Here is a 16,433-nt window from a genome sequence, read left to right as displayed (position 1 = left end):
AAGTTTACATAGATGACATAGTCATCTTTTCTAAAACTAAGGGCGAACACGCCGCATTAGTCAGACGAGTCCTTAAGAGACTCAACGAGCAAAACTTCAAGATTAACGAGAAGAAATGCCACTTCGCAATGAGCGAGATACAGCTCTTAGGCTATCGTATATCTGGAGAAGGTATTAAGATCAATCCCGGTAAGGTAGAACACCTGTTAGATTGGCGAATACCAACTACAGGAAGAGATGTGAACAGCATGTGTGGGTTTGTAAACTTCTTTTCATATGGAGTACCACACTTGGCTGAATACCTTAAACCCTTTGGACACTTAAGATGTCACAAAGGTAAACTAAGCGACTTGTGGACAAAAGAGTGCGATGATGCGTTTAAAGCACTCAAACACGCCGTCCAACAAGAACCTATAGTACAAGGGCCAGTCGATGGCGTGCCGTTTGAAACAGCAACGGACGCCTCCGACTTAGCCCTAGGATGAGTATTATATCAGGTTATAGATTAACAAACCTAGATATAACAATCCTTTAGTCGAGGGATGAATGCTTCACAGTTGAATTATCCAACTGTTAAACAAGAGCTATTAGCCATAGTGGCAGCTCTAACACACTTCCAAGATTATTTATACGGAAAAGCATTTACGCTTATGTGTGATCAGAAATCTCTTCTGTCTATGAAAGAGATGAACCCCGACTCACAATTACTGAGTCGCTGGCATGATACAATATCAAAGTTTCATTTTGATATAAAACATCTGCCAGGAATACATAACCATTTACCGAATATGTTATCACGCTTCGTACCAGACTTTAATAAGTCAGTGCGTGAGCTCCTAGCTACCGATAGGATGATTTGGCTTAAAAGATATATGGGCCACATACCATAGATATGTTTGCTGCACATCATAATGCACAACTATCGAATTACAGGACTTTAAATCATCCTTTGGGAGACACCTTTCAAATAGACCTCTCCAAACATAATGCGTGGGCTAATCCACCATGGCAGTTAATTGCCCAGCTATTAAATTATGTTCATATACATAAAGCTACCATTACACTGTGTTGCCCCTTACGGAGTTTAGATCCGTGGCTCAATAAATTGATCAGCATGATACAATGCGAGCCAATATATTTAGATAGGGAAGTAGATACTTCACTATATCAGGGTACCCGAGCCGTCCAGAAGACGCACTGGAGACATACAACCAAATGGACCCCTTCTGAGACCTTTCTTAATAAGGTCAAAGAGTTAGAGATTCCACTCTCTACTTACTTGAATGTTAAGCAGTTCAATGACAATACAGTACGTGAAGTTTGTACACAAGAGATACAATCTACTATTGGCACTACAGTTAAGAAGCGTCAATCTCTAGCCCGGACTTTATTTAATAATGTAAAGTCCAAGCCCGAAATCTTTCAACCCTTATTTTTAAAGGGATTAATGAAAGATAACCCGGAAGTACATGCACATATAATGCGACTATTAAATAAGTCGAGTGTAGCAAATGCGTATGAGCGTACTAAAGATGCGCACGCAGTAGAGGGTCAGGAGTCTGAAAACACTACAGACTTAAAGCATACGCAAGTGGATTCCCAACACCCTACCTTTATTCTGAAAGAGCAGAATGATGAAAATATTCTCGCTTGGCTGACGCAAAATCATAAACTGAAGCACCAGAACGTAGTAGAAGCACTTAAAGATGCCAAGCCAAATGGGTTAGCGCACCCTAAGCTGGTAACTTTAGTGGATAAAGTATATCAGTTATGTACAGACTGTGATCTCAATCAGATCAAGCGCTATGGGTTCGCACCACTTAAGAGTGTGACCGAAGATGTTCCATGGTGCAGGGTCATCATTGATCTGGTTGACCTGCCTACGTCCGAGCACACAGGCGACCGTTTAGGGTTTAACTTGCTCTATCCATTAAAGTATAAGAATACGCAGACCGTGGCAGAATTATGTTGCCAAGTCTTTGCTGACCACGGGCGAGTTCTGCGATGAAGTAATGGAATTGCTAGTACTTGTATCAGGCATATGAAAAACCGCAAACGCAAGGCGCGAATGAAACGCGCCATAGAAGACTTAAGTTCTTCTTGCGTACTGCAATAACGGATGATGCAGATGATTGGCCGTACCACCTTAAGTGGGTACAAACATAGATGAACGAGTGTGCTGATCCGGTTACAGGAACTACACCCGCTCACTATTTTTGTTGTAGATATAGTGAGTTACAAATACCCTTTAACAAGGACGAACCTGATCACCATGAGTTACCATGGTTAGAGAAGGTACAACGTATTTATAACGTTGTATATCCTTGCTTGCGAGAAATACGCAATATAGCCTTATTAAAAGGGCAAAAGCATTGGAACACTACCAAGAAGATAGCAGAGTATCAGGTCGGTGACAGAGTTAACATCCGTCAACGTAATTCCGATGCTACTGTATTAACAACTAAATGGATAGGTCTATATAATATCTCTGTAGCAGACACTAAAAGTGGAACGTACGAGGTAAATAACCCCGATGGTTCTAGTGCACTTAATATAGGCGCAAGTCGTATTCCGACTACAGAGATTATATTCGCAAGAAGACATGATTCTAATGTCCCCCTTGACCGCTCCGAATTTAAAGATATAATATGGAGAACGGATAAAGGAGAATATACATACTATCGTACTCGCTTTGTAGACGGTACAATCACTGAGTTGACTTCAGATGCTTTCGATAATCAAGACTATTTAAAAGCCTTTAATTGAAAATGGCGTAAACGCCTGCATAAGTCACAAGCTGAAAAAGATAACATGTTTCCATCGTCTGAAGGCACGGAAGTTAAAACTTACCCGCTTACAGCATTTATCCCGAGTTTTAATGCTCATCCTTCATATGTGCTTAAGACACTGAAGCGTAAGAAACGTCCAGTCGACCACCACGGATCTACTGGACCTAAGCCCAAAACTCACAGGGTAACCGAGAACGCTTAAGTTCTTCGCCTGAGAAACATTAACTATATGTTATGCTACTTAATGTTTCGACCCGTTTTCCTTTTAATCGCTTTTTGGCCCAAAATCAGCTTGAGTGAGCAACTAGCCTCTCTTGGGTCTCAAAGCTGGGTGGGGCCTGTGTAATAGGGACTCTATGTTATAAACCGTACTCTTAATAGTACAAGGAACTTAAGTTTCCTAAATGGTTTTTAACGGTTTTATTAATTAATACCTTTTCCATTTTACATATCAGATGTTTGGATGAAGGCCATTAAAGGCCCGATTAAAATGCCAAAGATAGGATTTGGAATAGTTTTATTAATAGAACTATATTTTATTCCAAATCTATTTATATCTGAATACTTCGGTAGCGAGATGGCTCAACCGAAAATAGGTTTCTAGGGACTATTAATGTTACCTAGTTGATCCTCCGTTCAGCCAACCAGATGTGCCAGTCTGATGATGGCAAGTCGGTAATTCTTGATAAGTGGAGAGTTATTGGTTAGGATATTAACAAAAGACATCAAGGGTATTTTCTTTTTCTTTTTACTACTTTTTTTCTTCTAACGATAGGATTTTAAGAGTCTTTCGAATTCGATCGAACAACGAAAAGATAAATAAAATCCCTTCGGCGAAAACAGTACTGAGAGGATTATATATAGGCAATGTCTCAGCCTCACAATCACTCAGAGTATTGCTGTTTTCACGAGGCAAACTTAACTTTACTAAAAGACTAATTACGTTCATTTTACTCTAATTTCATTTAACTTTAGAAGACTTTATTACGTTTGACTACTCTAAGACGTTAATATCGCCTTAAGAGACCGAAACTTACAGCTATAACTCAGCACACATCAAAGCAGCAGCCATCATCACGGGCACTAAATAATATCAGACAAACTTACTCCACTTTTGTGGCCTGTTCTTCGCGTGACCATTCGCTGACTACCTCGGAGGTTGCCTGGGAATACAACTCGACTCAATGGTCAGCACAGATCCACTCACCCCTCCGACGCAACCCGCCTGAGCTTACGACAAACCATCACTGCGCTTCTCGTACAGTATCTATGCTCACCTGAAAACTGTACACAAAACCACGGGCGGGCGTACACCCGACCATGTAGCTCTCCGCCAACGCTGTGACGACATTAGGAAGCACTCAACAGAACGCTGGTCCAACAAGGAGATCACGGCAATGGCCCGGCGCCAATACTACTATCAACTGGTTATGGGTAAACCGCCAACCGCAAACCAAGACAAAGCCAGACACGACAGCTTCAACCGCTGCCTTGAGTTTACACCAATCCGGCTCTGTGCTTTGATTGTAACGAATATATACATGTTCATATTGCTCGACTACCGCACTGACGGCTGTCTCTGCTCTGTCTGCCCCGGTAGCCACAAATTTACCACCAGCTACTTTACCTGCATCTAACAATTGATTCAACGCATCCTGGTAGGCCCGAAACTGCCACGCATTAGCCCCTCCAGCAATTACAGGAGTGCAATCTTTTCTACGGCATGTAGAAGAACCACCGTACCCTCACCCGTCTCTGGCGCATCTACAGATGTTCCCCATACCCCGGCTAATCACGCTGTTGAAGAACTACTTCCAAATTTCGGTCCAAACCCAGTCATCGCGCTTGTTGGTTCCGCCTATGATACTTCTGATCCAGGCCGTTGGCTCACCCCCATCCTCGCCCCTCGACCGAATTATGGCGGATAACCTGGTCCTACTCGCTATTTCGTACTCTGCACTAACCCATTCCGGGTACACTTTTTAGTAGGTCAGCAAGCAAATACATGGCACACTCGATGGTGTCAGTTTTTGTCAGCACCGGCCTGAACTGACCCAGCGCATATTCGCCATCGTCGACTCACTTGGCCTAAGCTTCAAACGGGAATTTACTGATCACTTATTCCCATCGATCTTTCCCGAACCATTACAACGGCTATGAGAGCCATAACATGTGTACATACATTGTAACTTATATTTTTTGAAATAGATATCATTATCCCTACCGGTGGTTGGCCAGGGGCCCACATTCCAACAATCGATGCTCAAACCAAAGCAAGATGCGGGGGCCCTCAACTGTTGGCTGATTATTGGTTGGCCTATGATACTGACCTCCAGCACCGTCGGATGGATGAAGCCACGCCGCATACGCTCATGACATACCCGGATCTAACCCTAATTGAGGAGTGGCTACTTGAAGCCATCGAGTTTCCAAACACGGTGCCTCTGAGGGTCCCATTTGTTAATGTACCTGGTATTGTGGGTGCAACTACGGGAACCTCGCGACGTTTTCCAACTTAATGGGGACGTTGCCATGTTCAATGATAACTTTGTCTTTTCAGCGACAGTCCGCTGGCGACCGCGACCAGCAGAAAGACACAAGTACGTGTTTCTAAACCAGCACCACTGTTGGTTCCCTCTATCCAGACTGCCAATTGTCAGTGGACAAGTCTTCCCCTCCCACATTCGACCAACATGTTGGTCAGGCACGGGTTGACTGCCCACCAACAACCCCCCTGGTTATGTGCAACACCCACAAACCCGCACAAACCAGTGTGGGTTGCTTGGGAGTATTACATTGTCTCAGATATCTCCAGCGATGCTGAAAAGCAGGTGTGTTTTGAACATCAAGCCTTATACCCACTCACAGCTGTAAACTTCGATGTATATTTCTATGTTTTAAACTATGTTATATAAACTAAGATACAATTTAAGTCAGTTAGGATTTAGCAGTGGTAGCTTGTGTAAGAATGATCGGGACTACCTCTTGGTAAGAGCCTTAATATCCTCGATCACACAGGACGTAGCTGTTCTTTATTAAATAATTTTCACTAGAAGTACTAAGTGTTCATGACCACATGTCTAATTTGTAGATAGACATAAGAACGTATGTCAAGTTGATACATTAGCTAATATAAATAAAGTTTCATCTGAAGAAAAGTTAAAAAGAAAAAGACTTATTGGATTTTGGAGATTGGCGGGAAGACCAAAACCTGGAAGTAGTAGTTCAGAGATTATAAAATTTAGTTTATAATATCCTACATCTACTATCGTCTCAAATAGGTCCAAGTAAATGAGTCATACCAAATACTCAGGCTATTGGGGCCATCAAAGTGAATTTAGAACACTTTGTAAATATTGGAAAGAGAACTTGTATTAAACTATTTTAAATACAAATAAAAACCAATGTGCTATCTCATTTGACCTTGATATTTTAGACTGACCGGAGGCCGTATTTCTACACAGCTACAACAGTAGAGCTGCATGAACCACTCATCTTGGTGTGGAACAAAGGTCTACCAAAGCTCTGGAACAAACTATACGAACTCCAGATTGCTATGCGAGCTTTAATTTCTACAGCCTACTCTGGTATTCTAAAGGAGGGTTTGTTACGGACGCTGGACCTTTATGGACCTACCCATACCACGGCGTATGCTGCTCGTATGTTGTCGGCGGTAGGCCAGGAACACTCCACGTCGTCCGCAGTGGATCGGGGCCGCAGTATGTCGCCCGGTTTCTCTAATCTGTAATACAGAACCCGGAGTCATTCCCGTGATAGGAATTACAGGGAGTGCCAATCCAGCAGTCCGAATCCGAACTTCGGTATGGTAATGGCAGACGCCAGTCTCTTAGCAACGGTGGGCATGACAACCGGCACCATGCGGGAGGCCATGACAACCGTCACCAGGCAAGTGGCAACTCCAGGTCGCCCTCTCGCGATAGGCCGGCGGTAGCAACATGTACTAAATGTCATCTCCGCCACAGGGACCCCGTGTGTCCTATATTCCATACATGTAAACAGGCTGGGCACTACTCAAACAAATGTCCAAGTAAGGTGGTTGCAGCTGCAGCAACGGTTACGGCAGCGGCCACGCGCGGAACCCCAGTTCTCGGTGCGGATATACCCCGCGAGATATGATATACCCCGCGAGATATGATCCGAGGTGTGGTTGGGACCAGTGATAGCGACATACTGTGAGGACGAGGATGTCAATGTGTATGTTGACACAGGGTCTCGACCCGCTATGATCACAGCATTTGCGCAATAGCTTAATTTTTCAATTGTCAATGTTCCGGCGGTATACGTGGAAGGCTCGGACGGTGATGGTACGGCGTCTCTCTCCCAACAGGTCCACACTACTCTTCTTCTACATGTACTCGCAGGAAATGGCTCTGCTACGTCCTTTGAAACGGCTATGGTCGAGTTCTACGTAGCAGATTGTATACCCAACGATTGTGCTGTACTTTTCGGGTTCGACCAGATGAAAGCAAATCTTATAGACACCACATGGGACCGCACCCACCAACCACCACTGTTCCAACTGCTGCTGCCTCGCACCAGCTACCCAGTGGGATTTTTGGTGCCACGTTCGCCGGAGGCTATAGCTAATATAGACACACCACGGGTTTACGGACCACAGATACCGGAGAAACCACCGGAGTATGATTTTCTGCATCTCGAACGACTTTGCAAGATCCTCAATAAGTCACCGGAGGAACTCGCATTGTTGTGCAGCCTGTATAATGAAGCAGCCTTCAATAAGAATAATAAGAAATCTATTAATGAAGTTGTTGTTAAGTTAAAACTCAAATAGGGTGCTCCGCCGTCAAGACAGATCTACCGCACGAAGGGCCCTGTCCTCAAAGCGGTAGAAACGGAGAAGTTATGGATTTCTATGCAGCAGGCAAGGCGGAAACTGGCGACAAGTAGCTTAGTTACTCTCTAGTAAACTAAGTGTACAGCCTACTACAGCTGTGAAGAACCATGGTTGCTTGAAGGAGTCACCTCACCATGGTCGCTCGAAGGAGTCACCTCACCATGGTTGCTCGAAGGAGTCAGCGATGTTATTACCTGTAGCGATGTTTCACCACGAGTATTGAAGGTATGTTCTGATCCGACAGAAGTGTATATTCAGCTTATTAGGCTTATTGAAGTGTACAAGATTAGATAATGACGTGCAAATTTCGAGGAAAAGAATATTGTGTTTAAGCAGCCGGATGGAATCAATGATATGATCAAAAGGAGATTCTTATACATGCTCTCAATTATGCTTGTATGATATAGTTTTCTGCAAAATGGAACTCAAAATGGAACTTAGCAGAAAGTAGTCCTAGATTGACAGTTTTATATCGATACTTAAGTGACATCCTGCGAGTTGGTTACTAAACCCCTCACAATATAATAATGTCCTCCTAACCGAAGAATCAATTGCACATTGTAATCAATATCAATTAATTCGTTTCCCACAAATGCACACCCTGAATCAGATAAGGAGTGGTAAGTCGTTGTCAAAGAAAAGACCTAAAATAGAGCTCATACACGTTGATCACATTACTGATTTCTTACAAAACATATACAAATATGAATCAGCCCAGACGATTGGTCTCGAAATTAAATACACCATAAAAGAGCTATGGGGTACCTTTTGGCATATATCACATTCCTCAAGCAGTTATGCGGTGCTCTCAGTATATATCTCAGTCAGTCCTCAAGAAGAAATTTTTCCCAAGTCTAGGATCGTTGTTGACCACCAAATACAATCACACCCTTAAATTTACAAACTCGGATCTAACTATGAATTAGATAAGAGTTGACTGAAGTACACAACAATCAATATCTAGTTGAACTGCTATCAGTAACTAGTTTAGCCTGCACTCCTATATGATTCACTTATGCAGTATTTACATGTGTGCTACATAGAAGTACACTACGAAGTATAATATACTATAGTCACCCATATATTTACTAAATAGTGCAAATAGACAATAGTACAGACACACACACAACAAGTCACAAATTGTCGAGCCTGGTTAATGACAAAGAAATGCCTTGTTTTTCTCAATAAATAAAACAAACTAGTTTCCGATCCGTCGCGATATGTCATCTTAGTTACATACCATGACGTAAATATTTTGCACTTCTGACGCATGACTGTAAAATGGCGTCGTCCTGGACATAAAAAACAACAACTCCATCATGGTTTTTGTGATTAACCAGTAAAACATGAAAAGCCATTTTGAAAAGTCACCTTTCTTGAAAAGCCATTCCAACCTTTTACCAGCAATTTTTGTGAATACACAAGTGTTTTTGATCACGTTTATTCTCTCACCACAAATACTTCTTATTCTTTAATTTACTGTGATATTTGTAAATTGTAATAGATATGTCATACGATCATATACCTATCGTGCTCCCTTGTTTTGATCGTGTAAAGATTGGTTTGGTTTACATAACAAATAGGGGGGTTCAACTTCACAATCAAGTTTCATGGATCAAGGTGCTCACTTCATCTTAACTCGAGTGTTGAGTGGAAGCGAGGAGAGTATTGCAGGTATTTAAGTGAACTTAATGGCTTTTACCGGCGTACACATTGACGCTCAGACAATCAAGGTCACTTTCTACAACTAACCGCTCAAAACAAACTTCCGTCTTAATTCAAAAAACCAGGCCATACCCGTATATCCCTTCAAACGTTTAAGAGCCCATCAAATTATTCTGAAGTGTGCAAGCTTCGTAGCTGCATTGCCTCTGTCTCTGATCGAACAGTCGTGGGAGCTTGACTAGCCACGAGAGTGAAGCATACGACGACTTCTCGATCGAACCGGTCGACAACTTCAACGAGGACGCGTTTAGCGATTTCAACTTCAACGACTGAATACGTCACGCATGAGGATAAGCACATATATTGCTACCAAGCTTCGATATAATCGGCTGAAGCGGCTTTAGACTATGTATCCTAATCCATATTCGAGGTCAATGGTATGAAATTGTCATCTTTCAAGTTCCGACGAGGCACGGTTGAATCTTCACGGACTTGCTTTTAAGCTTTAGTCTCAATTCACGCACTTCATCAAGTAATATTCAGAATATTTAGACCACATCACTCTCGTAGCTCACAATCACCTATTAGCCCCTCAGCAGATAGTTTGTGGATTAGAGATTTTACAACCGGATTGGACAATTCCGGTTAAATCGTCCGTTGTAGGTGCCCTGGGAAGTTTTAATTTCTTTACTGGCTATTTATACGTCAACCAAAACCGACTCGGCAGACACCAGTAGCAAGTAATCCAATTACAAGCATCCAGGGGTGCAACAGAGCTGAGCACTTTATTACATATGCCCGCGCCTGTTGTAGTTCTATCGGAATATTTGATTGTGACCACATGTTCAATGGAACATCTACTAGACCATTTGTTCGAGAAAGCTCTCAAAAGTTGGACCGTTCATATAACATCATGACCGTCATCATTGCTAGCCATTTTAAACTGCATCGCGGTCCTACAGCTTTTGTACGCAAGGATCCTTGCCGATCATATAGAACACAAAATCTGTGTCGGTCACGTTTATGCAAAAGCTACGCTGTGGGGCGGTAGTTTGTCAAAAATAAATGCAAGGCTCTAAACTTAAAAGCGAGACTTGTTCGCGATTGATGGTAGTCATAGTGGAAAACCAAAACTGGATCCAGCCATTATTAAGTAGCAGAAAAGCAGCGAACGCAATAAAGAAACATTATACCCATGCAGTTTTACTTATATACTTGTAAATGATAACAAACTTGTGTATGACGTATACTAGTAAATGATAACAATATGTTTCTATGCATATGTAACGCAGAATTTCGATTGACAAAAACCGAAAGGGCGATGGTGAGATGTACTGGGGTATAATAAGGCGCATATTGAATGTCAGGGTCAGGGACTGCAGCAATGGTTACTTAGGTATGAAGTTTTGACGAATCAATTTCCTACCAGACTGAATTTTATTAACATTCTGTCCTCAAATTTCTCTAGTTTCTATATTTATATCAGGTCACGTGTATCATGATATAACCTGGTGCTCAACAGTACACCGGTATTCTCGGCTGTTTGCACTTCTCCTGGATCTCCGAATACGTTCTCGAGAGTTGGGATCCAGTAGAAGACACGGAATCTCGCTGCGTTCGTGTTCCCGGGCCTTCACTCTGACGAGAGACGGTTGACATTCTGCGGAAGGCATTTGCCAGCCGTTTCTGCTCAACCAAGTCAGCCAGAAGATCATCCTAGTTCACAGTGATGTATTAGTGCGAAAAAATTCAATGAGAAGTACAGTGGATAGCACCGATTTGATAGGTTCCAATGTTAGATTTGATAGGTTCCTTAGACAGTACAGACTTGAATCCGGGACGAACAACAGCATATCGAACTAGATAACCACAGTTCTCGAATGTGTATAAATTTGCTGTGACTGATTGAGTACAGTGGATGTTGGCCAGCTTTGCTTATCACCAACTCAGCACAACAAAAGTACTTCTATTCAAAACAGCAAATCTTATCGTATCTGACATACCATGTCTGCACCTCCTTCAGCGAGTGTTTCGTCTAAATTCCACGTGCGCGATAATCCCCCTTTCGCAGTTTCGCGGTAACATTCTTCGATATCTAGTCCGGTCAGCTTCATAGTCAGAACAACCTGTATTTCGTTAAGTATTGTTAATACATCGTTCCACCAACTGGTCACGAGATCCCTAGCAGCTTCGTCGGGATTAGAAATACAATTGCATCATATGATAATAGCCAATACATGCTACGACTGAGACAAAGTCGCCGGTGTCCCCTTATGGTGATAGCGAATAATTCTACTAATAACAGTCAAAGCCGGTAAAAATATACATGCTACGACTAACAGACATAACCAATGACACCTTATGGCGAAAACGAATACACGCTATGGTTAACAGACAGCCTTTGACAAGGATTATTCTAAGTAAACATGAAGTACAGTTAATTTCTCAGTTAAAGTGACAATAATTTTATGATGATTAAATGTAAACCATGTCCAATTTGAATACAGGCAAGTTTCTTACTTCATCGAACGAGATCCTATGTCTACCGTCAAGCATGAGCGCATATTCTGCTGCATCCAAAGCTCGTGTCGCACCAAATGCATTCCGTTCGATGCATGGGATTTGCACCTGTGATGTATGATGGTGAGATGCAGAGCTCAGGAATATGGGTCAAGAGGCTCAGACATATACCGGCGGAAATCTGGACATAAACAGGTTCAAACCGACGCAAAAGTGCACGTATAGCAAATGCGAGTTTAACGACAAATATAGCACATGTTCGATATAATGATATAAAACTCGAAGTCAAAGCGCATACCAGACCCTCGACCGGATCGCATGTCAGGCCCAGGAAGTGCTCCATACCCATCTCCGCTGCTGTTTCAATCTGATGGGGGCTGCCACCCATCAGGAATGCTGCGGCGCCTGCAGCCATCGCAGTCGCGCTACCTACCTCTCCCTGCACGTGGCGATTGGATTGCAACGACACAGTAATACTTGAGAGGCATGCTGTTATCATACGTGATCGAATCGTATAAAATTATCTATATGTAATCGAATAGGGCAAATACTATATCCATAGCATACGGTATTAAGTGAGATATATATCGCACGGATACATTATCACGTAGACCATCTGTCACCGATTAAAAGCTGTATCGTCATATAGAACTATGTCGATGAGTCAAGAGAGACCATTCATGTCTGGTTTTAGTAGGAGTACCTATTAAATTTCTCAATTCAAACACATAGCCTCTCTCCAATAGAATATCAGCACCATTTCTTTAAATAGTGACACAGCCTCTCCCCAAAGGTATATCGAGCGCTATCTAAATGTCATCTCGTTTAGCAACCTTGTCTCGCAAATAGAGTATGGTTTTTGGCTATGTTGACTCTATCGAGAGCACAGTACTTTCTTTTAATTATGCTCTCGCATAACGAGAAAATAAACGGCTCCATAATTGAGATTGATCTTCAAACATCGATAAGAAAGATGGAGAGAAATTTATGGTTAAGCGCGCTTTCCACTGTGAACAAATTTGCGAGTTTAAAAAATGTTCACCACCAGTCAGTTTTTAGATAAATAATACAAATATCAGTTTTAATAATTTATACAAACAAACTTGAAAGAATAAACAGGCATACCTGACACCCAACCTCGGCGCCCGAGATAGACGCATTCGTCTTGATTATGTTCCCCAACAGCCCAGCAGTAGCAAGCGCATCTACCATCTCATCCTCGTTTAGACTGATGAATACAAGGATACAGTGCAAGGTACACGTTGTATATATGACACATACTTGAGCACACTACAAGACTATACTCGTGTTAAATCACGTTAAAGAATACGTCGACACTTGTATGTAGAGACCTCAAAGAGTCTGACAAATCTGAAGCACAATCATATCTCACACATAAGCATGAAATACTCACGACAATAGATATGCGTGCAAACAACCAAGCTCCCCCAAGACCCACTGTATCACCACAGCAGCGTACACATAATGAGCTTAAAAATAGCCACAGGGACAAATATACGCACACACACGCACATTCCAGCAGACCACATCATCGCAATATATATATATATATATATACATATATAAAGAAATATACATATATATATCATAACTTGTATTCTATGTATATGTTTATGTACTGTCCTTTCAGTACACAAACGACACGCACAGACACACACACATACACGTAAACAAACAAACTTACTGCACACGTGGACATACTCTAAAGCTCCCTCTAGGTATTTGAGCGTGGCAGGTACTACACCAGACGCTCCACAGGTGGGGGCTGTGACAACGACACCACCGCTTGCATTCTCTTCCATCGCCGCCAGCGCATATGAAAATGTCAACGCATTCCGTTGCATGTGCTTGCCTTTCATCTGGGCTTTGCGATTGACCATGGGAGCTGATCAGGTACAAATAGTAGGCCTGTCAGTTAGCATGGGTGTATACAAAAGTACCTCACACGGCCAATTGGGCACTAGGGTGGATGGTTCTATGTATGAATATCTCACACATCATCTGGACGGCATGATGTTCCTCGCAGCCGCTTATAAACTAGTTATATGCCGCCAATGATGTAATACGCGTCTGAGGACAAGAGTGCACATATGACAATAGAACAGCGCTTGCAATGAATGCATCGCGCATACCAATAGAAGGTCACTCTTAAAACGACTGTACTGCGCGAATGCCAGTACCTAGAAGAATGTTCATGATACGCAACCGGCCTGTATTGTGCTTCGATCCAAAGTAGCACAGGGGATACCAAGGTTCGTCACACAGCCAGGCACAAAAAAGGGACGATAACTATACCACCAGAAGTGTATGATGGGACACCTGTCGCGCCAGAAGTGTTCACACTCCGTTGGCGTATCTAATATACCATGTATGAATAAAAGCGCACCAATGTATACACTACGCAGGGATGTCAATGTTATCCGTGCACTTGGTTAACATCACTGTAGCCCCACAAAAGAAATCGTATAAACACCGAGCCCAGATACAGGCTGAGATCCACAAGTGACTGTGAACGTGACTGACCTTTCCTAGGCACGCCCAGACCCCCAGGAAGTACACCAGTCGTCTTGATCCCACGCCCTATTGTTTCGGACATTGTCTTCCACACCATTTTCAGGTAGTCTTTGATTCCTTCGCCCTCGCACTCATAGACATACCCGTGGGTGGGAGTGAAAGCGTGTGGGTAAGCGGATAGGCCACTGGTGACAAGCAACTGCAAGTATACTGTAGTTGATCTACCACATACACACACGGACTAGTAGATGTGCTGGTATACGGAAGGGACTAGGTCGCGGCCCGACTATTTCTACTCAGCAGAACCGAGTCGCATTGTATGAACATTGACTTGAACACATAGCACAGCGTAACTGAATCTACACACAGGAACGAAGAGAGAGAATGTAATGTGGGAGCTGATTGATGTATGTCATTCCCTATTGATATCGTCTTCAGGGTATACAGTTGAGCGTATGAATTGACAAGCTGTAGCATTAACATGTTGTATTGGTCCCTGATACCTGATATACCGATAAATTGTGTATCACGCGAAACACTAGACACGTATACCCATACGACAGCAATCACAAAGCGTACGCATTTATATGCTGTACTGGTCCCTGTTAAGCAGCAGAATTGTGAGAAAAAAAGACACCACTCGCATCACTAGACACGCTTACCCGCACATACTCGTACAAAAGTAATCCCGAATCAACTTACTGGTGTAAAGATTTTCCTGTTTTGCTCGTCCACTCCAGCATCTGATTCATTGTGTGCAGCTGGTACATATTCCACTCGCTGGCTGCCGCCGACCCAGGCACAGCATCGATATCACCGTCCTCGTCTACTAACGCGCCCCCTCCCACTGAGTAGACCTCGTATGTATCAGTTACCTCGTTGTTGTCGTCTAGTGCGAAGAACCTGATGGAAGTGGGTAGTCTGAGCCATTTGCAAGTGTATGGTACACTCACATGGTTGAATATGGATGCTCTCCATCAGAGCAATCATTGTGGGAGCGATGAGGTAAAAATCCATGTCTGTGACACATGCTAGCACGCCCAAGCTTTGAGCGTAGGCAATAGAGCGCACGAAAAGATGAGCGAGAGACTTGTTTCTAGATGCTCAGATGTATACCAACGTATACACACAAACGCTAAGGTACCGTTTGCAACACGTCGTTCACCAAAGTCTAGAATCTGAGATTTTTGTAAACACCTACGCAATACCAACTTCGCTTATGTGCAAAACACAGGGGCTGGCCCATATCAGAATGAACAGTGCATTGTGCACAGCAAATATGCCAACTTTATCCCATGCTGCAACACATGTTATACTTAGGCACGCATTTCACACGACGAGTAAGCTTACTTCATTCCATTTGGATGGAACGGCAGGTAGTCGTCGGGCAAGAACACAAGTTCGGTGTACTCTTTGCCCAACACTTTGTATATGGCCTGGTCTGTCATGTGGCCTATTCCCGTAGATGCTAGCGACCCGTATAGCTCCACCTGTCAACGCGCAGAAAGAGGACAAAGGCGATATTGACTAAATACATACACAAATACATATTCGATCCCGATTGGGTACATACATACATAGATTTTGCATGCTTCATAACACTTGTGCTACGATACGAAATTAACATCAAAGGACACTCTCGTTTGGTGTTTTTGCGATGAACTGTTGGTTTTGTACGGTGATCGAGTACACTGGGTTTGAGAGTGAATTGCAGAAGCCACCACTAGTTTTCTCTGCAAGATATTCACATAGATTGCAGATATATATATATATATATATATACATATATGTGTGTGTGTAGTAAACATATATATGTAAACATATATACAAATAAACATATATATACATTTCTAAATATATAGACATATATATATAGATACATATGGATGTATCGTCATATGGATATATATGGATGTATATAGAAATACATATAGATACATGCACACACACACACACACACACATATATATATATATATATATATACATACATACCTATATATATATATATATATATATATATATGTGTGTGTGTGTGTGTGTGTGTGT

The 16,433-nt window shown here is 42.5% G+C and overlaps 2 protein-coding genes across 2 annotated transcripts; one reads left to right on the top strand and one right to left on the bottom strand.

The window, feature by feature from the left end:
* Positions 1-2,811: 2,811 nt before the first annotated feature.
* Positions 2,812-7,602, top strand: SARC_07178 (hypothetical protein; the record flags this gene model as incomplete). The annotated part of the gene is made up of 5 exons (XM_014298889.1): positions 2,812-2,973; positions 4,452-4,774; positions 5,350-5,620; positions 6,567-6,837; positions 7,172-7,602. 5 exons carry the CDS (start codon positions 2,812-2,814, stop codon positions 7,600-7,602), a joined length of 1,458 nt encoding a protein of 485 aa, XP_014154364.1.
* Positions 7,603-10,845: 3,243 nt separating this feature from the next.
* On the bottom strand, positions 10,846-15,833 carry SARC_07177 (hypothetical protein; the record flags this gene model as incomplete). Its single annotated transcript, XM_014298888.1, has 9 exons — positions 10,846-11,046; positions 11,334-11,456; positions 11,818-11,958; positions 12,149-12,289; positions 12,976-13,078; positions 13,573-13,756; positions 14,395-14,606; positions 15,088-15,288; positions 15,736-15,833. The coding sequence occupies 9 exons, from the start codon at positions 15,831-15,833 to the stop codon at positions 10,846-10,848; spliced, it is 1,404 nt and encodes a 467-aa protein (XP_014154363.1).
* Positions 15,834-16,433: the final 600 nt, after the last annotated feature.

Source organism: Sphaeroforma arctica (genome assembly GCF_001186125.1).
Source record: "Sphaeroforma arctica JP610 unplaced genomic scaffold supercont1.551, whole genome shotgun sequence".
NCBI lineage: Eukaryota > Ichthyosporea > Ichthyophonida > Sphaeroforma > Sphaeroforma arctica.
This window is presented reverse-complemented; position numbering and strand designations above follow the sequence as displayed.